Source organism: Ambystoma mexicanum, chromosome 7q, assembly GCF_040938575.1.
Source record: "Ambystoma mexicanum isolate Mex_15411 chromosome 7q, UKY_AmexF1_1, whole genome shotgun sequence".
NCBI classification, from domain to species: domain Eukaryota; kingdom Metazoa; phylum Chordata; class Amphibia; order Caudata; family Ambystomatidae; genus Ambystoma; species Ambystoma mexicanum.
In genome coordinates this window covers 1,136,346,976-1,136,373,629 of record NC_090941.1, presented here as the reverse complement: position 1 = coordinate 1,136,373,629, position 26,654 = coordinate 1,136,346,976, and the positions used below count along the sequence as shown (strand labels likewise).

Below are 26,654 nucleotides of genomic sequence, written 5' to 3'. Positions count from 1 at the left end.
TGCAAACTGTCACCATCCCCCTCTGGGGTAGGACCGGCTAAAGCTCCCACCCTGGTAGGTCTCCCGCCCTAGGCTGAGAGGGATCCTCATCCTCTCTTGACAGGGTCAGATTACTGACCCTATCACAATATGAATCAAACATCTGCAAGGCTATCATAGAAGGAGATACGCCTGGATATATGCATCTATAATGCACAACCCGATGCACTGCCAAATGCGCTAAGCCTTCACAATATGAATCAAACATCTCCAAGACCATCATAGGAGATGGGTCCAGATATATGCATCTATAATGCACAACCCGATTCACTGCTGAACGCGCTAAGCCTTCACAATCAAATTCTTGCACCAAGTTACAATAATGCATTAGAACCTGAATCTTTTTCGGACACAACTCTGAAACCTAAGCAACTAGTTAATAAAGACAGAGGACAAAGTAGAGCATACTAAAACTCTCAAGCCGATACCTGGAAACAAAAAGGAGGAACTAAGAACATTTCTGACATCATTAAACGTGGAATCAAAATTGCATAAGTGTTCCTCCTGGACAGAAAGGCGTTTGTGTTACAGGTGGTGTACAGGAACTACCACTAGCTATGAGGCGCAAAAACAAAAAGATCGGGAAAGAGTTAATAACGGCATTTAAACATAACTTCTCCCGACTACACTCCCTACTGTCTTAGACAAGTTATCTACAGGAGCTTCTTGTTGGAGCGGATCTTGCCTTTAAAGGCACTGACAATCATATTGACAAGTCTCTTTTTATAAACAACTATGTTTGCACCGATTGTTATAATGAGAAGATGCTGTTCACATCATTACATTCTAGGTTACTTAGTCGACCAAGTAAAATGTCTAGAAAATTGAGAGGGTTTGTCTTTATAGGTGGGTAAAACCTCCAATGAGGGACCTGTAACTGGGACTAGAATCCATCTTTAGGGAGGTGAATTTTGCTCGATTGTTACGGGCTAGATAATTTTCTTTGTTCCTGCTATACCACCACTATGACCTATTGCCTCGATGGACAAAGATCTATTCAAATGTATAGACCACAAATGGCTTGATATGGAAGTCTTGCTTGGAACTCAAGGGTTATTTATATCATGCTTATGACTGAATTAACAATCCTATCGTTTACTTGGTTTTAACTTATTTCCAATTTGTGAAAAATTCTTCCTCAAAAAGAAAAATATGGCAGGATGCAAGTATTCTTCTTTAGAATGCATTGAAATCACAGGTATAGAGGGCGCAGCTCGGAGGAAGTGGGACAAAGTCAGGTATTGTTTCAAAGCATTAATAAACCAAGAAGAAGTATTGATGGTGAAAGGTCATGGCTACCGGGGATATTACAGCCGAATATTACCAACATGGCCCACATTGCCTATCTTTAGACTTGTACTCTTCGTTCTCGCAACTCCAGAGGCTCGAACAACTATTTGAAAACAAGTACCCTACCTTTGCTTGAAAGATTTTTAATACATTCTATTACAAGACGTATAGTTTCTCAAGGCTCAGAGTATGGTTGGTTACTCTGTCTTTTTATAGACGGGTCACCATGCCAGTGGCTCGATTACAGCAGTTGATCATTTTTTAGGTAGCAAAGTCTGCAACTTGGAAGACCTTCCTTGGTCTAACTCTTGGCCAGAGATAGAAGAGCAAAGTAAGAGAGAGAAGGCCAAAGAGAGCAGGTGCTTAGAGGAGAGGAGAACAGTGGGAGAGAAGGAAGAAGACATGAGTGAGGGAATAGGAGGAAAGTGGAGTAAGGAGGCATAAGATCAGGAAAAGGAGTAAAAGGGATTGAGAGAAAGCGAGAGAGAAAGAGAGGGCCAGTGTCTCAGACAATTACAGACATTGTCTGAAACATCATTTATAGAATCTTTGTGGGAATACTAGAGTACGGAACGTTTAGGAAGGTCCACATGGGGTAAGGGAGAAGAAACTCTTTGAAGGTGGAAACCCTGGTGAATTTATGAAGGACTGTGCTGTGAGTTTTGGCAAGCATACAATGAATATCTATAACAGACAGCATGATGGTCCGCTAACATTAAACTATTTACTCTAGTGGCTAAAGAACTAATGAAATTCTAATGCTTGGGACCTATACAAACAACATGATAAAGACGTGGCCCTAAGGGGGTTTTGCCATTCTGGGACTATGATGAAGAGGAGACCATCATGGTGGTAATCTCACTAGGAATGATTTCTACAAAAAGAGTTTGTGTGAACCCAGAATGTGAGGAGAGAAGATAAGAAAACGTTTTAAATTGTAAAACATTTTTAAATTGTAAACATGAAAATAAAATATAAACACACTACCCGTTAGAATTCTCTGTTGAACCACGTGGTGGTGTTGGTGTCAATGAGTGATTTGGCTGCTGCGACTGCATCATCACCACCACCCCCCCCATCCACTGAATAGAGAGCAGAACCCAAGCAACACATGACAGGTTGCCACAGTGTGCCCGTACACAGTCTGAACTGCCGCTGGCACACACACCTGGAGCCACTGCAAACCCCCACCCACAATATGCAACACTGCCCTCACAATGCACATGATGGCTGTACATGAGACGTCCTACATCATCACTGTGGAGTGATTCTGCCATGTGTGCACATCACTGCACTATGCCATACTCACAAGCCACATGCATACCAATGCGTTGGTCAATGTCCAGCTGCCAACGTCCTCTACGATGGCCAAAGAAGATAAAAACCCACCAGTAAAACCACTGCATGACACATGCGCATGAATGAACAATGACACAAGACTGCACTGCATCTGATGAAGACATGATACTACTAACACTGACATGTCTCCCACAGCTACATCACCATACACTTGCTCATAACACCAGCATACACGCATCCATACACATATTTAAATACAAAATAAATGAACATAAGAGTACCTTCATCCCCGGTCCAGACGTTTCCTCCCCAGTGCCCAAGCCCCTATGTCATGAGCAGGAATCAGGAAGCAAAAGCTTACTGGTTCTTGCACATGACTGCAGAGGCCTGCGCGTGGGTTCTGAAATACCCGCTCCAGCCTGCTCTGTATGTATGCGCGAGGAGGCGCAGGAGCTCCCCCTCGCACATACAGACATGCAGTGCCCCAGCCAGCATTTTCAATAAGATATGCAAGGCTGGCGATGCAAAACGCTCCCATCCTTGCATGGCTCATTGAGCATGTACAGCTGGGTGTTAAGACGGATTTCTGAACTCTGTCCTGGCGGCGCAGAAGTTCAGAAGGCCATCCTAATTACTTGGAACAGGGTAACCTCTGGACAAGCCAGACCAATCAGGGTAGCGATCGCGGCGGTCAAGACTAGGTCTCAAGAGGGGTGAGGGTGACTGAAAGCCCGCAATGAGCACACACTTACAAACTACTCCAAACAGGTGTTATATTAAAAATATATACACATTTATTCCAAGGCCTTTAAAACAATGACCGTAGCGAGAAATCACAATACAACTCTAGTAAACCAACACATACCAAACCAATACAATATATATACAAATACAAGCGAGTCTAAAGCGTTAGATGCACGAAATGTGTAGTCCACCTGGAAGGGGAGGAAAACAGGCAGTGCGAAATAATGATTAGACCCAGTCTGCCTTCAGAGGCACCTAACTAAAAGGAAGTCCAAGCCCTACGAAGAGTGGAGCCTTGTGCTCAAAAGTACCTGCACACACTGGTGCCAACGGGCAAAAAGGGGAGTCTCTTCGAGGGAATCAGGCAGTTCAGTTTGGTGCACAAATTAAGAAGAACAGAGTTCCGCGACTCAAGCGCAGCCTCCACTGTGGGCAGAAGCAGAGCGCGAGTACGGAAAGGCGTGCTGTTTTGACACAGCGGGGAAAAGCTATGGGCTCCTGCAGGAGGGCGACCAGTTCCTAGCTATGCTACTCACCAGTCCCCGATGCAAGCAGACCCAGGCTTCTCCGCGTCAGTTTCAGTGCTGGCAGGTTCAGGAGAGCAGGGGACGTCTCGTCGTCGTGTAGATTCTGCAGCAGCAGAGTTGAGTTAAAGATGTCCCAAACGAAGTGAACCCGCACAGTTTGTTACCACAGCAGGGCAACGGAGCGGCCGTGTGTATCTCAGCCAAATGTACACTACTCACTTCAGACCTGGGAACGCCAAGTGTACAAATCGTGTGAGAGTGACAAGGACTAGAAATACAACACAACCTGGCGGCGGTTACAGAGCAAGACTCCTGGGTAGGCTGGTCAGTCTGCTGGATGGCCCAGAGACACTTCCGAAGGCTTACGTGCAGGAGATGGTGAAGATGCCGAGAATAGCTGTCCCCGCTATTCCAAGGGTCGAAGTACCAGTACAGGCCTTCTGGTTCGATCAGAGGTAAAAAGGGATTCACAAGGCGACAGCAGTGCAGAGGAGCAGTCCTTCAGCGGGTCACCAGTGATTCCTCGGTTCAGCCTCGTGGTTGCAGGATACTTGGCTCCTGTATTCCTTCGCTCGTGAGAACTCAGGAGATCGACATGGTAGTGGCGTTTCCAGCCCCCTCTTATCCACGGTTCCCTTCGCGCCAAAACGGAGGGGACCCAATGGGAGATCCGCTCATCAACACTCACACCATACGTGGACCTATCACGGACCACGGTGGTCCCAGGCATTCACACCACCCTAGACTCTCTGGCACCCAGGATGTGTATTGGGATCAGACATCCCAGCCCACATCCTGGAGGCGCACACAAGGCCTGTAGAAGCCTGCGAAAGCATCCGTGTTTCGCGGGAAAGTACATGCCCAAATAAGGAAGGCCCCGGGTCGGCTCCACCTGGGGATGGTGAAGGGAGCAAGACGGTCAGCGGACAGGACAAAGGAGCCTCGTGGTCTGGCCATTTTGGGAGCCAGGCCACCATTTTGGGCTAAGCGCGAGGAACGCGCTTAAAACGCCAAAAGGAGCTCAAAACACAAGAAACGATCGCTGCCACCATTCCCGTCCGTGATTCACTTGCACCGATCAGTTACAATCCAAAAAGAGTATCTAGGGCCTGTAGAAGGCTAGAGACCCAAGAGAGCAGCAACTTAGCTTACAGTGCCCTCTTGTGTCATGTTGCACGAAAGCCGCAACATGATAAAGAAACTACGGAAAACAGCGTTTCCCGGTACTGACTGTCTTAAGGGCATGTCAGTTTCCCCGTAAGAATGGAGCGAAAGCCCAGAGGAGTGCGGCAGAAGGCTGCACTTCTCTGGCAAAGTCTAGATCATGGTGAAAACAACAGCAAAAAGTTTAGGGGTTGCCACATGGAAGGAAAATTACCCACAATTACGAAATCTTTCCTAACACTGGGGAACCGAACTGTCAAAGGGAAACATTGTTTCCCTTTGACAGTTCAGCCAGCTGAGGAGTGCTCCCTCAGCTGGAAAAGCAGCTAAGGGAGCGCTCAGTGTTTCACTGGGCTGGCCCCTCCATAATGGGTGAGGGAGCCATTGGGTCAATGCCTCCTCACCCATTATGCATGAGGCGCCTGTGCCCAGGGCTCCCCCTGCCCCACTTTTTATTTCCTCAATTTGTTTTTTACATTTCAGGCTGGGGACTTGCCCCCCTCCCCCACAGGTCCCCCTCCACCCCCAGCAGTGAGGCCACACCTCCAAACCTCTGTACTGGAGTATCTCATCATGCTAAATGCTCATTCAATACAGGGTAATTCTGGTGTGGAACAATACCATGGGTAAGAGGACAGTATTTATAAAAGCAAACTCCCAAAAATATTTGCACCCGAATTCACCCTTATATGCAGAAACACGATTTATAAATATTGCATCTCTGTTACTTGCACACACTGCTTTATCAGTGATGTCACTAATGATGCCATAAGTGACATAATTTGTGATGTCATCAGTGTGCTTAAGAGCTGCGAAATGTCCAACGTCTGTTGAATTTCAGGGTTTTTGTTATGTTAAATCTGCACTTTAAAATCACTTAAACAGAAGCTTTTTTCACTGACTATCAAGGGTTTCATTGCATCCATTTGTTTCACCTTAACAATGCATCAACTAAAGTTTTACCACTGAATTTAAAGGGTTTTGTTATCCTATACCTCCCAGAATCTGTCATTCTGCCTTTTCTCCGATACGATAACATTTGTTATCAATATGATATTGGGAGTCTATAAAAAGGAAAAATGAGGTGGGAATCTTTGACGAGGGAGAGTGAGGTGGGTCATGGAGGACTGCGATGAGGAAGAGTGAGGTAGGGTTAGTGGGGTCTATGACAAGGAAGAGTGATGTGGGGTTAGCGGGACACTAACGAGGGAGAGTGAGGTGGGGTAGGAGGGTCTGTGATGATGAAGAGTGAGGTGTGGGAAGTTGGGGAGTGGGACAACGAAAAGTGAGGTGTGGTTAATGCGGGAATGTGACGAGGAAGAGTAAGGTAGGGGTAGTGGAAAATTGATGAGGAAGAGTGAGGTGGGGTAGTGGGGGACTGTGACAAAAGAGCAAGAGGCGACTATTGAGGGACTGTTATGAGGAATAGTGATGTGGGGTTAGTGGGGTCTATGGCGAGGAAGAGCAATGTGGGTTTAGCGGGAGAATGACAAGGAAGAGTGAGGAGGCAGTAGTGGGGGACAGTGATAAGGAATAGTGTGTTGGGTTTAGAGGGGGATCGTGACAAGGAAGAGTGAGATGGGGTACTGCAAGACTGATAAGGAAGAGTGGGTTATATGTGATCTTACTGACCACAATTACAGAGTGGTAAATTTCATCGGGACAAAATACTGTTTTTTTGATTTGGGGGGGGGCCCATTTGTTTAACCTTTAAAACACCACCCCAACCCACACTATTTTGACCCCTTTACCCTGCTACCCTTTATTTATTTAATTGATGTTTGCTGTTTAGTGTTATGGTCCACTCTGAAATGTACCACTCTGTAACGTTTTAGATATATTGGCCCTCATTACAACCTTGGCAGGGGACCATGGTGCTATTTGCACCATGGTCCATGCCGCTAAGGTTACGATTCCGTCATGGTGGAAGGCGGAATTACCGCCCCATTACAAGGTGAGTGGGGCGGTAATTCCCCATTCACCAATGGCCCCTTCCCCATTTTTGCCCCATAGGGCATAATGGGAATGGGGAAGGCGATAATTAGGGCACCGTAAATTACGGTTGCCGTAATTATCGCCAAGGTCCCTTAGCGGGTTGGTTTTTAACGCCTGCAAAAAGCAGGCGTTAAAGTCACCATCCCGCTAAGGGACCTTGTAATCAGGCGGTAAGTGTTTAACGGCGCTAACGCTCTTTACGGCGCCGTTAAACACTTACCGCCTGCGTTGTAATGAGGGCCATTGACTGGATACTGAAGAGTGAGATGGGGTAGTGGTGAACTGTGATGAGGAAGAGTGAGGTGGAGGTCGAGACAGACTGTGGCAACCAGGTGGGGTAGTGGGGAACTGTAATGAGGACGAATGAGGTGGGGCGGAGGGGGATTGATGAGCAACAGGGAGGTGGGGATTATTCGGGGACTGTGACAAAGAAGAGTGAGGTTGGGCGGGTGGATGTGATGATGTAGACTGAGGTGATGTAGTGGGGATCTGTGATGAGGAATAATGAGGTGCAAATAATCCTTGGGTTCCCTTCCCCAAGTTCCAAGCAACACAGTTCACAAAATAAAGGGTTGTCTTGAGGGCAGAGCCTCAAGAACACATGTGCAGTTCCTCAAGTCTCGGGGTGCCCTTCCGCAAGACTTCGACTCTACAAAGTTGGGTTTCAGTCTTTTCAAAAGTGCAAAAAAAGCTTGAGGTCAACTTGATGCTCCTTCTGGTTTGCTTCACTACTTTGTTCACAATATTTCTCCTTGGTTTATTTTACGACTCATTCAGGGCTTACTGGTCTAGGCGCAGTTGTCCACGCTGTCCAGCCATTACATATCGCGCAACCAGGGTCCCTAGGTTCTGGGCCACACAGGTTCTTCAGCTCCTGCACCTGTGGACCAAGTCACTTTCACTTAATTACACTCTGTTGGCCTCTATGCTTTATGTGCAAGTTGACACTTGGATTTTCCTTGTCAACCTTGTGATTCTGCCATCATGTGTCACACACTTTGTGCCAGTCTGTGGTTGTGCCATATTGCATTCACTCATAAATGTTCACCTTTGTGGGGTTTTATTTCTAGCCCAACTTCTGTGGCACTCTTTCACACTTAAGCCCTTTTTCTGTAGTTTATTTTCACGTGGGCACTTTAATTGTCCTTCAAGATTTGCTTTGTTCATAAAGTGTTTAGTGTACTCAATGTTCAATATATTTATCTTCAGAGTTCCATTCAGTTTGGTATTCAATATATTTCTGTTATGGTTAATTACACCTTTTCATCCAGTTCGGTGTAAAAAATACATTCATTAGGCTTAATTTGAAGTTTCCATTCAGTTCATTAATTTCGATGCATTAGTTATGCCCAATGGTAAGTTTTCATGCCGTTCGGTGTTAATGCATTTGATATATGTAGTGTGAGAAACCTGAAGGTGTCTAGTTAGTCCCCGGAGATCGGTCATCCAGGAAGCCAGGACACGGCCATCGCTATTGGATTCAGTTCCCGGGGGTGGATAGTGAGCGAGGATCACCTGGATGGGGGGGGGGGGCCTCAGGGAGTGGAAGTGGGACACTGATGGGTGGGACACGGTATCGCCCTTCTTTCAACACCGTTTCCCCATCCTACCACGTAGGACATTCAAAATAACTGCCCCTCCCCCCACTTTTCCGACACAAACACTTTTGCACGACACACAAGAGAACGGACTAACACCAGAGCCGTTTACCTGACATGTCCCAATACAAGGGTCAGGCAAAGTCAGGAAATTGATCAGAATCATACACACCTGATGGCCCTTCCCCACAGAAATAAAAGGTGGCGCAAGAGAGCACAATACAAGCAATGCAGACCTCATGACGAGACAGCTATCCAGACACGGCAGTTCAAGAGGAGAAGAAAGGAGGCAAACATCAGGAGGCCAACGAGGACATTAACAACCTTGCCCTTTTTCACAAAATCCTGTGAAACCTCTGCAAAAGGAATCAGAAGACCCAGGACAATAGCCCAAGTGTGTTGTAGCAGATGTCAACGGTAAATGCAGCGTATCAACGCTGATAAGCCGGAGCGAGGGAGACTCCTGCTACCATGGAATTGGCCTTGACTCCAACTACAAGGAAAGCCAAGCGGTTCATCACAGCTGGTGAGTCGAAGGGAGAACCAATAAGAACCGGGCTGTGGTGAATGAAAGTTGCAAGGTGAGAGAAGTTCAATGAACATTATAAAGGGGAGACAAGCTGCAGAAGGGGACCAGCAACACGTGGGGTTTGCTCCGAGAAAACACTGGTCGAAAAACTACAGATACCAGAAGACCATAGGAGAGTCGCCAAGATAGGTCAGTGGTCATACAGGAGGTCAAGCAAAATCCCTGTACAGACGAAAGCCTTTGACCTAAGAACTATAAAGAAAGCAAGGCAAGTGAATCCCACGACATGAGAAAGCAAGGCAAGTGAATCCCACCACATGAGAAAGCAAGGCAAGTGAATCCCACCACATGAGAAAGCAAGGCAAGTGAATCCCGTAAACATTGAAATTAAATGTGAAGGTGAAGTTGGCAAGAGTGAAACCGGAAGAGGGGTGCTGACAAAGAGGGGCTAAGTTTAAAGTCCTGTGTTGACAAAGGTGAACCCTGCAGAGGGAGGTCCACTAGAACCATTTAAAAAGACATTAAGATTGGTGAAAAAAGGACAAGCCATAGTGAACTGCAAGGAGGGAGACTGAAAGTAAAGAGGGCTGAGTGTCTGGAAGAGGGAGACCCATGGGTGAAGAATCCTCACCCGAAGTAAAACCAGGAAATTAACTTTCATTTTTATTGAAGGAACTTTTGTTTTGTTATGAGGCCCTCGAAGGCAAGAGACTTTCAAGAGAAACGAGACTTGGCCATTGACGGCTCCGATAGCTGCAAATGAAACTCATCTCATGCTGGGGAAGCTTGAGAGTGTTCTTCGCTCCAAGATCCCACTTTACCCCATGCTCAAAACATGGGTAAGGGAGACCCAAGCTACCGCATCCTGACATTATTTGTGAAAACCTTTCTTTTCTTGAAAAAAATCCCACGCCCTTTTTGTATTAGTTGTAAGGTTTGGCAATAAGTTTTAGTATAGGCCCTATTTTATTTGACAACGCCACTAGGACTGCCTTATTTTTATTTGATAGTCGACGCTTGCTCCCCTCTTAGATTTAGGTTTAGATTAGGCGTTTTCCAACCTGCATATACTTTAATAAACACCCTTGAACTGTGATCACTTGTGTCTGTCTTTGCTGTTGCCACCGTGAGTTCCTTACGGTAGTTTCAGGTTTCTGTTCAGTTCGGTGTTCAATAGGCATATATTATAGTTGTTTCAAAGACAGTTACCAATTCCTGTCTGTTCAACGCACCCTGGTGCCCAAGTGTTCCCGCTGACACTCACTGGCTGATTGCAGCTCCCTCCTACGGCCCCTTACAGCTTTCCTCTGCCCATCAGGCAGGCAGGTTTTGTAGGGCGAGCCCTGCTCGCCTGCCGGTCAGTACTCCCGGCACCCCGACAATCTTCTATTGTGAGGCGCACTCACCTGCCGGGCAGTCTTCCCTGCACGCTGGCAATCTGAGAGCCTCTCTCCAGATGCGGCCAGCATCTTCTCTCTCTCCTTCACCCACAGCTCCTGCTGCTCGCACACTGCGCTGGGAGCTCCCACACCTGTGCCACTGTACGGCCCACCAGTCCTGGGCCACACAAGTTCCTGGGATCTCTGCCAGTGACCAGGCTCCTGCTCTGGTCCCACCACGGCTGCCTACATACATGAAAGGGTCCTCCGCTGTTCTCTCCCATGCAGCCTCCCTGTTGTGCTCCTTGCTGGTTCTCTGACCCTCACTTTATACACCTGCAACCAGTTAACAGGTCGCAGGTGTTTGTCTTTACTTATGTTTGCCTGATCTTGATTAAAGGGACATGCCCGACTCTCTGCAGGCATCTTACTTGTCCCAGTACCAGAGTGGTAAAAGGAAGGCATAGTGTTTACTACTCTCAGTCTCCTCTTCCTCTTCTCAGTTCTTTTAACTGTGAAATGTGGGGAAATCAGTGGAGCAGTCTTGCAGGAGCCCATAAAGTTTGGGAGGGTTAGGTTAGTCATTATTAGGGAAAGGGGGATACCATGTCTCGTCTAAGGGTACCACACTCCCAAAGTCCGAGGACCCTCCACCTGGCTCTGATTGGTAGAGAAGAGGCCCAAGCTCTATTTAAGGACTGTTCAGAGGGTTGAGGAAGGATATGAGCTGAGCCTGTAAGAAGAACTGAAGACTGGCAGAAGAGGGCTCGAGGACTGAAGTAGACTGGAAACTCCCTTCATGCAAACCAATCCAGGAGGAGGGAGGCATTATTTTTACTGCCTGGAATTTGAAGCCCCTGAAAATGCATTATTGCACTTCTTGAGTATCAGAAAGATTCTACTATTAATGTTTTAAGCAGACCTATGTACTGTGGACTGTGAAAACTACAGGCCTCTGGGCTCCCGCGTTCATTCGTCTCCTACCTTCGATTGTCTAAGGAGTAGTGAGTATGAATGTTTTACCCATTTTTAATAACACATGGGAAAGAGGAAAGGTATCAAGGGCAGATCATTCTATGAGGTGCCTCATGGGATCTGATGAGGCAGTCAGTTACACTGAAAGTGGCTAGAAGGCCCCTGAGAGGACTGATTGATCATGAGTGAGTGACAGTGAGCTGCCTACTCATTAATCACTTTTTAGGTATTACGTGTGTTTTGTTATTGACTATAATGGTAGCAATGTTTCTTTGTTAATTCTTTGTTACATATCTATATATATATATATATATATATATATATATATATATATATATATATCTCACTACAAAAAAAACTTTGTTAAAGGGACGTTATGGTTAAGTTGCCCTATTAAAAACCTATGCCATTCTGTACAAAAACTTTGTACAAAAGGACGTTATGATTACAAGTAAAATCTGAAAAACCCTGAAATTCGGGAGTTATGGTAGGCTAATCACCCATTTTTCCCATTAGCACTCTCCACAGCTACCACTACCACCCAAACATAAAAGATGCCACAACACATGTCATTAATGCCATCACTGACGCCATCACGTCTTTAGCCCCTTTCTTGTATGTCATCTAAGCAATCATAACTCGCACCACCACCGTGCACTGCTAAGACTAACACCCACGATATCAAAGATGACATGACAAATGTCATTGATGACATCACATTTCGGGCTTACTTACATTGTGTCATTGAAAAATGTAGGCCAGGTGGTTTTCTTCACCAACAAATCACAATATAAAAATTCACAAGGTGCTGTACATGGAAATGTTAACCTTGTCATATGTTCTTAACGTACATGCCTTAGGGTTTGCTGGCAGATCATGGTACACATGCATGGGGCAATAGGAGGCACCCAACACAGACTTAATTTGCATACAGGAAGATAAACTTTAATGCCATTAACATTTTCTGATGAGGCCGTTTCTTTCTTCCTTCATTTAGTTTCCCTGTGTGTGGCTCTAATTTGTATGAATTGTGGGTCTTCATATGTATTCTTTCTACTACCACAAGTAAATATGCAGTCCTGCATTGTTAGCTAGTTAATGCACGTTTACCATTACATAAACACCCCTCATGTTTTTGCCATCAACATAATCAACATAATACACACAACCCCTTGCAGGCAGGCATTTTTAAGTGGCATTATTTTCACATGTAATGTCATCAGTGATGCCATCAATGACATTTGTCATGTCATTTTTGATATCGTGGGTGTTGTCTTAGCAATGCACGGTGGTGGTGCGAGTTATGGTTGCTTAGATAAAATAAAAGAAAGGGGCTAAAGATGTGATGGCGTCAGTGATGGCATCAACGACATGTGTTGTGGCATCTTTATGTTTGGGTGGTAGTGGTAGCTGTGGAGAGTGCCGATGGGAAAAATGGGTGATTAGCCTACCATAACTCCCGAATTTCAGGGGTTGATTTAACTTGTAATCATAACGTCCTTTTGTACAAAGTTTTTGTACAGAATGGCATAGGTTTTTAATAGGGCAACTTAACCATAACGTCCCTTTAACAACGTTTTTTTTGTAGTGAATTTTGGACGTTTTTAGTAGGGTAACGTAACCTTTGCGAAACGTTTTATGAATGATTTGCATAGATTGTCAGTACTGTCAGTGATCAATAGCATTAGGTGACCAACATTTTTATTGAGCATTTAGAAGGGTTTCAATAGAAACACATAAGCATACTGTAAAGCAACATTTGACTTCACTGCCCATCTTTCTACGACTTGCACAGTAGCATATGCAGTTGCACAACATGGCCACATGTTGCAGAACTCATACACACTTCACAATGGTACGGGTGAGTCGTTCATAGTGCGGAAAGACATTGTATATTGTTGCACGAACTTGTACTGAAACAATTCCCGTTCACAACTGAACAGAGCAAGTTACACGACAATAGAAGCAAGAGTGCATACCGAGGTATTTTATTCAGTGAACCCCATTGCACCCTAAAAAAATGGGAGCTGAATGCCATTGCCAATACAGATTTTGCGGCACTAACCCATTGCACCAAAACAAAAAACAAAAAAGGACTGTATAACAGGCACAACAGGAGTGGAGACAAAAGGGTGTTAATGTTTGACCCATTAACTCCATGAAAGGACTCGTGCCCAGCCTTCTATTCCGCAGCTTGGTTGGGACAGCCGCCGGGGGGGGGGAAGCGGGACAACCAGGGGGCGGCATCGCTCGGCAGGAGAGGGAAACAACGCAGGGGGAGGGAGGGCAGTGACAGACAGATGTCAGAATAAGTACAGGCGAAGGTACAGGTGAGGGAAAGCGGGAGGTTTATGAGGGGACAGAGGAGGAGTTCGAAGGAAGGAAGGAGTGAGCCTGAAAGTTATTTTAGGGGCCATTATAGCATTTGCATGAACAGAGCTGAAAACGGATGCAGAGAACTTTGGCCTATCAGTGGAACCCAATGTGATGCTGGAAATGCATCGGAGGGACAGGGCCTCCGTATCCTTGTCCTTTACTGCTTTTTATTGTGTGTTCTGATGTGTTTTCCGTGCAGGAGTTCATGTGGGACTCCTGGCGGTGCAGCTCTCTCTCTTTTGGTTTGGTGAACTGACCCGTGGGATACCCTTATGGCACCCATGGGTGGGGGTACAACCCTGTGCCCCTAGTGTATGTTTTTGGGCACCTATGGGTGGCCCGCAAAGCAGGTTATTGGCTGGTGGCAGCTCCATGCTGAATTCGACAGGTGCGCAGAGCATCCTCCATTTTGGGATACCCCAGCCCTGCCATTGGGATCAGTTGATTCCTGATGGAAAACAAGATGGCCCCTGTGGCCTCTTGCTTTCTATTACCCATTACCTTGTTTTCCCAAAGTCCTGGGAAGCCCTGACTCTGTCCCTTCCCCCTGACTGGCTGTTGTGTGGAAGTGCCATATACGGTGTTGTTGTGAAGGCCCGGCCTTCCCAGTGAGGTATGTTGTGGGTACCTCCTGTGGGTGGGACCTGGGTGAATAGAGTGTGTGACGAATATGAATTCTGTGTTGTGGATGTCTAGTGTCTGGTGGTTGACACAATGACTGAGACAGCCCTGCCTGAAACCGGTATGAATGCAGCTTGGAGTGTTGAATGGCTCGGTACTTGTCCCAATACACAAAACTTGTTGTGAGTGTCTGGAGAGAAGTGAATGGCCTTAATACCTCGTGTGCCTGATTGGCTGCCTGCCTGCATGAATGCCCTTAGTCGTGATTGGATGCTTGAGTGTGACCCAGCGGAATGAATGGGAGATCAACAGTATATATGGGGACCTCTGACTGCTAGGAATGGTGTTCAGAAGCTGAAGTCCACTACGACGAGTAACTTGAGTAACTGAAGCTTGACCTTGAAGCCCCGCTGGACGAGAAGAAGTGCTGTTGCTCTCCTTCACAATCTGAAAGCTGCTGTGCCTCCAAGGACTGACCCAGAAAGGACCTGGTAAGGCGCCCTCTTCCCGAGCTACGAGGGACCATCGTGCACAGCTGATCTTTGCCAAAGCTCCCTGGTAGACAGACCTTCGACAGGCTGCCGACCCGAGACGGGGGCTGCCGCGGAATCTCAAAGAGAAGCACTCAGACTGTTGTCCGCCACTGTCGACGACCGCTGTTGCCGACCGGAGCCGCTGTGCTCCCGTTTGCGTAAGAACTTCAATTGATCATCGGACGCTCTCGTCTGCATCGTCACCCGCTTTTCTCCCACTGGAGAAGGCCCGACCGTCGACGCGCAGAGGAGCATCCGCCTGTGGGTTTCCCGCCACCTAAAGACCACAGAGAAGCAGACGACTCGACGCCCTTGCTGGGCCACAGTTCTTCATCATCTCTTTGCGGTCCAGAACTAACGTCACCGAGGTGCCCCGCATGCCTCTTCCTTGCAGGACGCCTACGCTCTGTCGTTGACAAGCACCGCTAGGAAAGAAGCTGCCACTTCACCGCCGTAGTTCAACCTGTTCACCGTCGGACGTTCGACGACCTGTGACTCCTGCCTTAAAGGGAGGGCACTCAAGAAGGGCCGTTGATTCCCCGACACCGAACGCCAAGTTCCCCCGACACCTCTCAACGATCCATGGCTCCTGCTTTAAAGGGAGGCACTCAAGAAGGATCGGTCGACGCATCTGCGGAGAACTTTACTCCACCAGGTACATTGGGGGGGTAAAACCTTAATAGGAGGAGATAAGACTATTGAACATTATATGGACTGGGCTTGTGCTATATATCTTTATTTACAGGTTGCCCAGGTTGGGGGGGGGGGGAAACTCCACACAGAACTGTGTCTAGGTAACGGGGCCAGCATTCTGCCTATTGTTTCAACCATCTTACATTCCTGCATATCTCTATTGCTGGTTTCCTCGTTATTGATCTGTGTGACATTTTAACCATATAGTTGATGCCCTTTAATGAGATTTGATAACATTGGTGGTACCACTTTAGAATTGTATATATTTATCATTATTGACTTCCGAGTACAAAGTGCGTTATTGTGAACGTGTACATACCTTTGAATATTAATTATATAAAGACTGTGTTTTCAGTAATACAGTGTGTGGACATTCCTTTGTGGGGGTTCGGGGACTAACTGTACTTAGGAACCAGCCCGCATCACCTCCTGAGAAGCTAGGCCTTGATTGCTCGACCACGTACCAATAATAGAGAATCTTGGCTGGGGTCCTCTGTGCCTCTCCTCTACCATATAGAGAGCGGAAGTACAGACACCCCCTACCAGTCTTTACACCCAAAAAAACACACTGCCTCTGTCCCGCTCCTCCCACCCTCTCTTCCTCACATGGTCATAACTGTCTCCTATTTCTTACACAACACCCCCTGCGAGCAGGCATCGCAGCCTTCACTCCAGAGGACACCCCAGTGCATTTAAAGACAGAACCATTTGTAAACTTTTCTGTATGCTTGCATAGCTCTCAACCTTTTTCGATGCAAAGGTGGGTGAAATCACCCGATTTTGTGTTTGGCGGGTGAGAGGCCCATTGAAATGAATGGGCGTGCACGAGGCTTGGCGGGTGACTCACCTTTTTACAAGGCGGGTGACACCTGCCAAAAGCGGGTGAGTTGAGAGCTATGTGCTTGTTGGAGTGGGGGGATATGAGAGCCCCCGGTAGCGCGTTTTCGTAGCCAACATTTTCCACCCGTCACCTTACCCTGTCGGCAGCACGCCCACGTTCAGGCATTGAGCTCTGCAACCATTCCCTGGCCGCATTGGGCAATGTCAGTAGTATACAAACATTTTTATGTCGACGACCGGGAGAAAAAAGTTTTGGTAGGCCCCCCTCCCCAAATGCAAGGACTGCTTGTATTTTATATTAAATACAGTCCACTTTCTCTCTTTTTAAAAAGCCTCACCCTCAACAGTGCAATTAAGTGCAATTAAGTGATTTGCCCAGGAACACACATGGTGGTTGTACCAGCGGTGATGCAGTATGCACCCCTGTTCATTTTTACATGCTCTTCTTTAGGCCACGCCTTCAAATAATTGTAGGCCACGCCCGTCAGGCAAGCCACGCCCATCAGACAAGCCACGCCTACAAATGAGCCCCTACCCCCCAACGCACATCATCCTATTGGATGGGGAAGCGCCTGCGTGGGTCCACCCACGCATTCAGTAATTTAGAATGAACTCACCTCACCCTGCCCAGTCCTTCCCCCCACGCGCTCTGGGAGGGGTCTCTCGTCAATATTCTCAGAAAAGCCTGGGCAGCCCAGAGCAGGAGAGAGGGGTGATGTGCCTGCACTGTGCAGCACACAGGGCCCTGATCCCCAGAGCACGCAATGGGGACTGTGCACACCGGCCATCACTGCTTGGCGGGAAAAGCCGTCCGAAATATTTATGAACGAGGGCACGTGACCACTGACACGTGACTCGGCACGTACCCGCTGGTGCTGTGCTAGCGTCACAACCAAACGTATCCGCCGGGATGTATTCACGAGGACACGTGACCGCTTGCACGTGACTCCGCACGCAGCCCATGGTGGCGAGGTGACGTCACAGCCGGAATCACCGGGACTTGTGTTCTTTAGTGGCTCGTGGCGCCTCTTCCACCTGTAGCTTCTCAAGAGGCGCCACGAGGAAGCCCACAGCTGACACCAACTCCCCCGCAGGAGACTGCAAAGGCTCTCCCTGGGAGCACGTGTCTGCTTTCTCTCCAGTCACGCCATGTTTAATGGGCTGCGCCAACAGTGACTGAATCTATAGATGCTTCCTTTTCTCACAGCGGCTTGAGGGCCCCTCGTGCATTCACCTGGCGCCAGTGCGCCACACTGCGGCAAGGTGCACAGTTGGGTTGCATGCCTAGCTTTACTCGCCACTGGAGCCGAGCATATATATACCCATGTAGAGATCTGTTTTCACTACACTGTTGGAGTCGAGTCATCCCACTTCACTGAGAAAGGGCAAATTCAAGCCAGACGCACACTCAAAACGGTTTGTTTAGACTCGAAGGGACAGTTTCAGATGAAAAGAGGAAGAATTGAATTCCTTTGGGATTAGGAATATTTTAGGACGGAGAAAGTAAAAAATGGCAACATTGTCCGAAATATAGGGAGTTTCCTGCCTGAATACAGAGGGTTATGATATGATAGGTTATTTATAACACACTTAATACCCAGAGGTTTCTAAGCGCGGACCCGGGGATCGAACCTGCGTTGCTTCCTGTCGGCTTGCACCCAAGGCGAGCACGTTGCCCCTGAGCTATCTTCCTGAGCCACTTTGGCATGCAAACTGTCATTCACCTTTTTGAAAATAGTTTGGAGAAGTGTGTCTAGTTTTTCCTTTGTTTCTCTATGAGTGCTCCCTGCTGAGGATAGGTGTGTAGTGGGAAGGCCACTGTGTGCTCTCGTGCAGCACCATGCATTCAATAATCACAGCAGGCGCGTATTGTCTTGACTGCCTTTATTCACGGCAGCCTCAAACTGCCTACCATGCGGGATTTCCAAAGCACAGGTGCATCACGCATTCCTATTGGTCCATGTGATATAATATGGCATTTGTAACGCGCCTGTACACAAGTGTTTCAGAGGCAAGGAAGGGGAACAAAGGGAGAACGGAGAAAACAAATATAAAGAAAAGAAGGGAGGCACTAACAAACTTGATTTGGAATATTAATACTTTAAATATGCTAGTTTAATTTGTAAATAATGACTCTCAATTAGTCTTCAGGTGCACCGGGGGGGAATGTCACGTGGCCACTCAGGACTGATAAGAAAACTAGGGAAGAAGACGTGTATTGCTACAAGCCAACCCTCGGTGCACTCCAAAGGGAAATAAATCCCAAATGTGTTAGTATAGCCGGTTGGCAGAGTTTAAGATGAACCCTGCTACCTGCAATTTTTAGATCTGTATGCTGTGTTAATGCTTGATCTTGTTTTAGAAAGTTATTATGTTACAATCTGCAGAGGTGAATGTCCACTCCCAGGCTTGGTAATAATTTCACTAAATGTTAGCTTGTGTAGACGTTATACATCTTTCAATTTGGAAATTCGAAGTTTCTCTATTCAACACATTTTCACTCAATGTTATCAATGAAACAATTAAGTGACACCAAATTTTATAAAGGGAAGAAATACCCTCTGTGGGTTGTTTTTAATCAATTCAATCACCAGATTTTTTAAAAAGGTATTTGAACAAAAGTAAAAAAATAAATTAACACCACAAAATTTTCATTACAAAAATCCAATTATAAAACTGAAAGGACAGTTCTTTCTCAAAACATAACATAGATGACATAAATGACTCCTTTCTTTGGCTAAACAACAACATAAAGCCCCGTTTTTAAACAAAGTCGTGTTAACAGGAAGCTCTTTATATGCACAAATGTAAAGAGTTTTCTTTCCACACTTGGCATATGTTCACATTGTCCACTTTTGGTCATAAAGAAAAGAAAAGGTTTTTTGGTTGAAAGTCACCAATCCCAAATAGCACCATTTTTTTACTGTGTTGCCAACGCGTTTCAGACCATACAAAGGTCCATCTTCAGGGCAAGTGATACTACTGGTTCCAAAATGTAAGTAGATCCACACCTTCAATCTCTAAGGCAAAATGTATAAAAGGGCCAGCTAATAATGCTGTCAAACTCAACTTAATCGTTGCAAAATTAGATAATTGCACATAACCCACCTCGTATTTAAATTGATGGTATCTCTACTTCCAGTCTTTAGGCACACCCTTGTGTTAGGATGTGACTGCGCACGTGTACACCTAGGTGCAGCAATTTCCACCTCAAGCAGGCCCACTCAGAAACGAATTTCTAAAGTAAAGGCAGAAGGAATTGTAAATGAGTTGCTGCTTTCGGAAATTCTAAGCACTTAAATTTGACCCCTGCGTAATTTGTATCCTAAGTTAATTTTAGTGTCTATGGGTGACCAAAGTCATCCATCTAATCGTCCTTAATAAATGAATAACACATATTCAGTGTGTCAAGAAATTAACCTCATGAGGGGAGGTGTCTAGTAAATGAGCATCAGGAGTTAAATAAACAAATAAGTAAGCCGCATGACTGTAAAATCGTCATGCATTAACTTCTTTGCTCCTGCAGCCATAACTACTCTGCAATTATTCACTTCACAGGCTACGAATTCGTACAGCCTGTGTTGAAAGAAAAATGAACTTCTCTTACCTCTTTGGCAAGATGAAATGAGACGAGCAAAAACTTCTAGAGTCCGGCATGAGCGTAGTGAGCTCTTACCGGGATGTTGTGTTTTTAATGCGTTTACCTCTAATCATGCATGCGCGAGGTTAGTAGCGCGGACCAAGAGATCGGCCAGTACTTCCGAGCGCATGCGCTTTCATAGAAACGTGATTTGTATCTAAGGTGCATGCGTGTGAACTTCTTTCGGTCTCTCTGTCAAATCTTTTTACAGAAGAATGCGGTGCTGCATTCATGTCTGTGTCAATTATGATGCAAATCAGATATTTGTACAGGGGCGTGTGGATGGTACTCGCGTATAGGTAAGGAACCTCTGTGCCCAAGGAAAATGAGCAAACTCGATTGCACAATTGTAATGGAGTGTAAAACGATCATGATTTCTACTGCTGCCGTAGGGATTTGTTCGGTAGGAGGGTTCATCTTAAACTCTGCCAACCGGCTATACTAACACATTTGGGATTTATTTTCCCTTGGAGTGCACTGAGGGTTGGCTTGTAGCAATACACGTCTTCTTCCCTAGAACAGAGACAACGATCTTACTAGCCCAAGTGTTATTTAGATTGTGCAAGTGCAGGGGAGGGTGGAAAGTTCCATGGAAAAGGTGAGGGGGCAGTGCTGTACATGGGATCAAAACAATAACAAGAAGTGCAGGTGGCAGGTACAAGAGTAAGTGTGACAGCAGGTGTCCAAAAGTGCAGGTAGGGGGACTGTAGCATTACAGATACAGACCAAGGTGCAAGGGTTGCCGGGAGGCAGTGCAGGTATACAACTGGGCAGGCAGGAACCTAGGCCAGAAATCAGAGGGTAGCCAGGTGACCAGTGCAGTATCAGACAGGAAATCAGCAGGGAAGAGGAAGAGAGAAGGCAGAGGCAAAGAGGAAGGTCTTGAGGTGCTTCCGGAACCAGAGATGGTTATCTAGTTTCAGAGAGTCAGGGAGGCTGTTCCAGAGGGAGGCACCAGCCGAAGAACGAGATCTACCACCAACTCGTTGTTTGGAGAAGTGACTGACCCTGAGGGAGTTGGAGTAGAAGGAGCGAAGAGCTCGAGTAGGATGGTATTTATGAACAGAGAGTTGGAGGTATTGAGGACCCAGGCTCCAGAAGGTCTTGTGGACAATGCAGAGGGTCTTGAACTTAATCCTTGCAGCCACTGGGAGCCAATGCAGAGATTTCAGTACTGGAGAGATACGATCCCTGGGCTTGAGGCGAAGGACAAGTATCACAGTCCTCTTCTGGATGAGTTGCAGAGGGCGGAAAGTAGAAGCAGGCAGATTCAGAAAAAGGCTGTTGCAGTAGTCCAGCCTAGAGATAACTAGAGTTCTAGAGACACTAGCTTCTAAGGGAAGCAGAGGAAAGGAAGAATACCTCTGAGGAGCTGCAGTTGGTAGTTTGACTTCTTAGAGACATCAGAGATGTGAGGAGAAAAGGAGAGTGTGCTTCATGACAGAGCTCCATCGCTCTGTTAGTTAACCGTGTCCTTTCCAGGACACATCTCCCCCAATCGAGCAAAACAAAAGTCACTTACAGTTCTGTTCTCATATTTCTTCGATTAGGCGCACAGGTCTTCTGATGCATTTTTGTTGGCCTTTTCCGATGTTCTTCCTGCTCCTCTTCAGCTTCTTCTCTCACCGGCCCATCATGTGATGCTGCTGAGTTCTCTACCTGTTCACGTTCTTGATTCTCTTCCTTGTGTAACTTGAAATGGGAGGCATTTCGAGTGATTACTTTCATGGGGGAGCGAGCAGTTACCATTGCTCCATTCATGTGAGATATTGTCAAATAGTCTGGATCGAATCTTGAATCGAGCTTCTTGTCTTGCCTTCTGCATACAAGTACCTTGTCCCCTATTTGAGCGCCAGCATTCTTGGCTCATCTTCTGCTGTCGGCCTATGTCTTCATGTCCTTTTCTTGCAGGTATCCACCTCTCGAACCTGTTTCACGTCCTCACTTAGGTCACCTGCAAGGTGAGGAAGTTTAGTCTTTGTCCGTTTGCCAAATAATTCTGAGGGACACTTTACATTCGTGCCATGTGGTGAGTTCCTGTAGTCCCTGAGCATGTTACACAGGGCTTGGTTGAGTGGCATGGACCGTAGCTCATTCTGTTGGAGAACTCTCTTCAGACTGCCTATGAATCGCTCCACCATGCCATTTGCCTGTGGCCATAGTGGATCGACCTTTCTGTGGTGGATGCCCATGTAGTGCAAGAATTTTGCGAATTCCAGGCTGCTGAATAGCATACTGTTGTTTGACTTGAGGACTTCTGGAATGCCCCATGCAGAGAAGATGTTGTTCAGCACCGGTATAATGGTCCTGGTTGCCGTAGAGGGTACCATGCGTACTAGAGGAAATTGCAAATATTCATCCATGATGACTAGCCAATATTTGTTCCTCTCAAAGGGCCCGGAGAAGTCAAATGGAAGATGTGATGGGAGCTCCGGCATGTTAGACATCTTTGGAAGTGCTGGGTGATTATGTCTAGATGTGCTCAGACACAGTGACAAGCACTGATCGTACGTTCCACCATCTGATCTATCCCTGGGAACCACATAGTATCTCTCACTTGTCTTTGTGTGGCCACGACCCCACGGCGATCTTCGTGGGCTAGATCTACGACCTGTTGCAGCAGGTCCATGGGAATCACTATTCGGTGTCCTCGCATGACAACATCTGCCGATATCGACAGCTCTTCTCGTATGTTCCTGAAGGCCTGCAGTTCCACTATGGCACAATCTCTGTCTTGCCTGCTTGTGAAGTCTGTGTCTCTTCACCTTCCGGACCTGATCAAGTCTTGCGCCCTCTTTAGCAAGACATATTGTCTTGTGGATCCAAGATAGTTGTTGGTGTAATGGCCTTTGGGGGCCCATGATGGGTGAGGAAGTTGACATACTCCTCTGCCATTGAGTCATCGGTGGACGTGTCTAGCAGTGGGTGTTGAGACATGAAGTCTGTTGGGTTGTATTCCCTTCCCGGTTTGTGAACAATTGTGAAGTCAAATTCCTGCAGTCGCAGGCCCCATCTTTCTATCTGTGATGGCATCTTGCATTGAGAGTTGCTGTAGATGGTCACCAGGGCTTGGTTATCCTTCACGATCGTGAGTGGCTTGTTGAGAAGGAACATCTGAAAGTGCTTGCAAGCCCATGCAATGGCAAGTCCTTTTTCAGGTTGCGAATATCTTGTGTCTACTTCTGATAGGCTCTTGCTAGCATAGGCAAACAGTGTCCTGGGAGATTCTCGCCCTGGTTGATATTGTGCCAGAATCGCCCGTAGGCAAACGGGACAAGCGTCAACAGTCACTTCAGTGCACATATTCGGATCAAAATATGTCATGCGTTCAACCAAGGAGATGTCACTCTTTATTTGTGCAAACGCTTCTTCACATCACTGTGACAATCTGAATACCCTGCCTTGCTTGGTGAGTTCTCTGAGAGGAGCACTAGTGGTCGTGAAAACTCGAAGATACTGGCTGCAGTAACTAGCCATCCATAGGAATTATAGTACATCATTTGTGTCTGTCATACCTGTGATACCATGCCCTCCTTACAAAACCAATAGCCATCTTGCAATCAAAGACTTCAAAAGGGCACTGACCTTGGCGGAAGGACTGAGAGCCACGAGCATTTGTGAAGACTTGCGGAAGTCCTTAGTACGAGCCACATAGAACTTAAGGGGGTATCACTACAAATGATCCCCACCAAAAATATCGCTGTATATATGGTCGTCTGGAATGGTCATAGGCATTATTTTTTGGGGGGGGGATCATTTTTGGGTTTTTTGGGAGGGAGTTGCGGGGGTTTCCCCCCGCTCCTTTAAAAATAATGCAGGGTTTGCGTGGGTGTTCCATGCCTTAATATTGCAGCAAAAATATGGCGATATCTTTGTATGGCGATATGTTTGCGGGTATATTAACACATGGAACCCTTAAGGGCTTGGGCCGCATCCAGAGAATGCAAGGAGTGTTCAGCAGGAAATAAAGGAGAACCAAAGAACACAGGCAAAACAAACGGTTGATTAAAGTGAAATGAAGACAGAATCTTCGGCATGAGGGAAGGGTTTGCCCGAAGGACCACCTAGGACTGATGAAAAGTCAAGAAAGGAGGCTTACAGGAGAGAGCTTGGAGTTCGCCTACCCGCCTGGAAGGTGGTCTTCCAGGACAGGAACTTCAAAGAGGCTCGAAGGGAGGACCCATCAGCTTGGGAAGGACTACGTTCAATTCCCAGGCTCGAACAGGGGCTCTGACAGGAGGAAAGGAGAGAAACCGGTCTTGAGGAATTCCTTGACCAGTCTTTGAGACCAGAGGGAATGCATACCTGGGGAACGCATAAAACACAAAATAGCTGACAAATGCACTTTGATGGAAGAGTGTGCCAAACCAGCATTGGCCAAAGACAGGAGGTATGCTAAGATGTCAAGTGCATGTTTGTGAAATGGGTTGAGAGGTTGTCCTGCACACCAGATGGTGAAGGATTTCCACTTGCTCTTGTAGAAAAAAAGCGTAGATGGCGCCTGGGCCATGGCAAAGACATCCTGGCATATCGTAGGCAGAGCTATTATTCTGCATTCTAGGGCTGCAGAAGCCAGGTTGTCAGATCGAGGGATGCTGGATCGTGGTGTAACACAGATCTACTGCCTATGGAGAGGAGCTCAGAGAGAGGGGGCAATGGGATGGGAGGAGCCAGTGAGATTTGGAGGAGGACTGAGTACCACATTTTTTGTGGCCAGGCGAGGGCTACTAGAATCATCCAGCACCACTGTTGTTTAAGTGCAGTGAGCACTCAAGACACAAACAGGATTGGGGGAAAGTAGTAGAGAAACATTCCTTCGCACAGGAACGAGAATGCGTCTCCCAGACTTCCCGCCTGAGGAAACCTGCTCGCAAACTTAGTGCATTTCTTTTTCGTCGCCATCGCAAAGAGATTGACTTCCAGAAACCCCCACCTGGAGAAGACGCAGAGAACCTTGTCTTGCAGAAGCTCACATTCATGGCAGGGATGCTGAGGGAATCTTCTACTGTGCTGTGGATCCGTGGTAGATGACAGGTAATCAGGATATATTGTGTGTCAGAGCCCACAACCACAATGCCTGGGCCTCTGGCGTGGAATCAGCCCAGCAAATTGTCTGTTGTGAGCGTGACCTGAAGGGTTGGGAGGAGAAAGGGCGCACCTTCAGGGAGATGAGACGAAGGCTCCACCACTAGGGAGCGTCACAAAAAGGACATGTTATATGAAGCTTGTGTTCCCAGGACCCCCAAAATGTGTTGCCAACAGGCATTCAGGAACTGCTGAAGGGGTCTCATTCGGAGTCTGCAGTGTAGAATAAATGGGATGCATGAGGACATCATTCCCAGGAGGGACATAAGAGAGCAGACTGAAGCAAGTGACAGGCATTACAGCAGGAGGACCCTCACCAGAATGGAGTTCACCCTATCCTCAGAAGACGTGGCAACACATGAGAGTTGATCAGGTGTGACCTGAAGAACATCGTGTTCTGGGATGGAATTAAGCAAGTCTTTGCAATGTTTACCGAGAACCCTAGGGACTTCAAGCAGAGGATTGTCTCTTCTGCGTGCCAAATTACTAGTAGAAGCAATGGGGCCCTCACCAACCAGTCGTTCAGATAGGGGTAGACGGGAATCACTGAACAACAGAGGTGGGCTGCGACTGGAGCAAGACATTTGGTGGAACACTCTTGGCGCTGATTTTAGGCCGAAGGGCAGAGTCTTGAACTGGTAGTGTTTTCCTGCTTCCTTGAGGTGAAGGAAACACCTGTGTCGCCAGTGGAAGGGGATATGGAATTAAATGTCCTCCAGGTCTAGAAAGGCCCAGGATATGCTGGTGCATCACCATGCAAAAGGTCTGAGACCTAAGGAACTTGTTGAGTGTTCGCAGGATGAGTATTGCCTTCAATCTCCCGATTTCCTCTTTACTAGAAAGTATCTGGAGTACACACTAGTGGCCTGCAGGCAAACTGGGACGAGTTTGATTGTTGCCTTGGCCAGGAGGCAGGAGCGCTACCAAGGGGTGGCCAAGGGGGGCCACGGCCACCCTTATAAAAACGCTGGCCCTCCCTAACGGCCCATTCAGTTATGTGTGTTTGTTTTGATGTGCCACCCCAAGATTTCAAGTGTGGCCACCCCTATGGAAAATGTCTGGGGAAACCACTGCCAGGAGGGAGCACATCTCCTGTAGGAGTAACAGTAGGTGTTTTTCTGCCCTTAGAATGGGAAAGATGGAGGGGAGAGACCCAATGAATTCCAGAGTTTGGCTGTGTCGGATGATGATAACATCCATTCGTCGGTGGTGATGGACTCCCACTGTATAACGAAGGTGAAAAGTGTCCCGCCCACTGGGGTATAGAAGTGGGGGGGCCAGTGCTAGAGCCCGGTCAGGCTTGATTTGCAACCTGGCTTCTGTCACA

At 47.0% G+C, this 26,654-nt stretch overlaps 1 protein-coding gene across 1 annotated transcript in view; it reads right to left on the bottom strand.

The window, feature by feature from the left end:
- Positions 1–17,413, bottom strand: part of LOC138528691 (zinc finger protein 420-like) — a 36,432-nt gene extending 19,019 nt beyond the window's left edge. The window contains exon 1 of the mRNA XM_069640548.1: positions 17,220–17,413. Coding sequence (XP_069496649.1) covers positions 17,220–17,390 — 171 coding nt within the window. The 5' untranslated portion in view covers positions 17,391–17,413. The remainder of the gene's footprint in view (positions 1–17,219) is intronic.
- Positions 17,414–26,654: the final 9,241 nt, after the last annotated feature.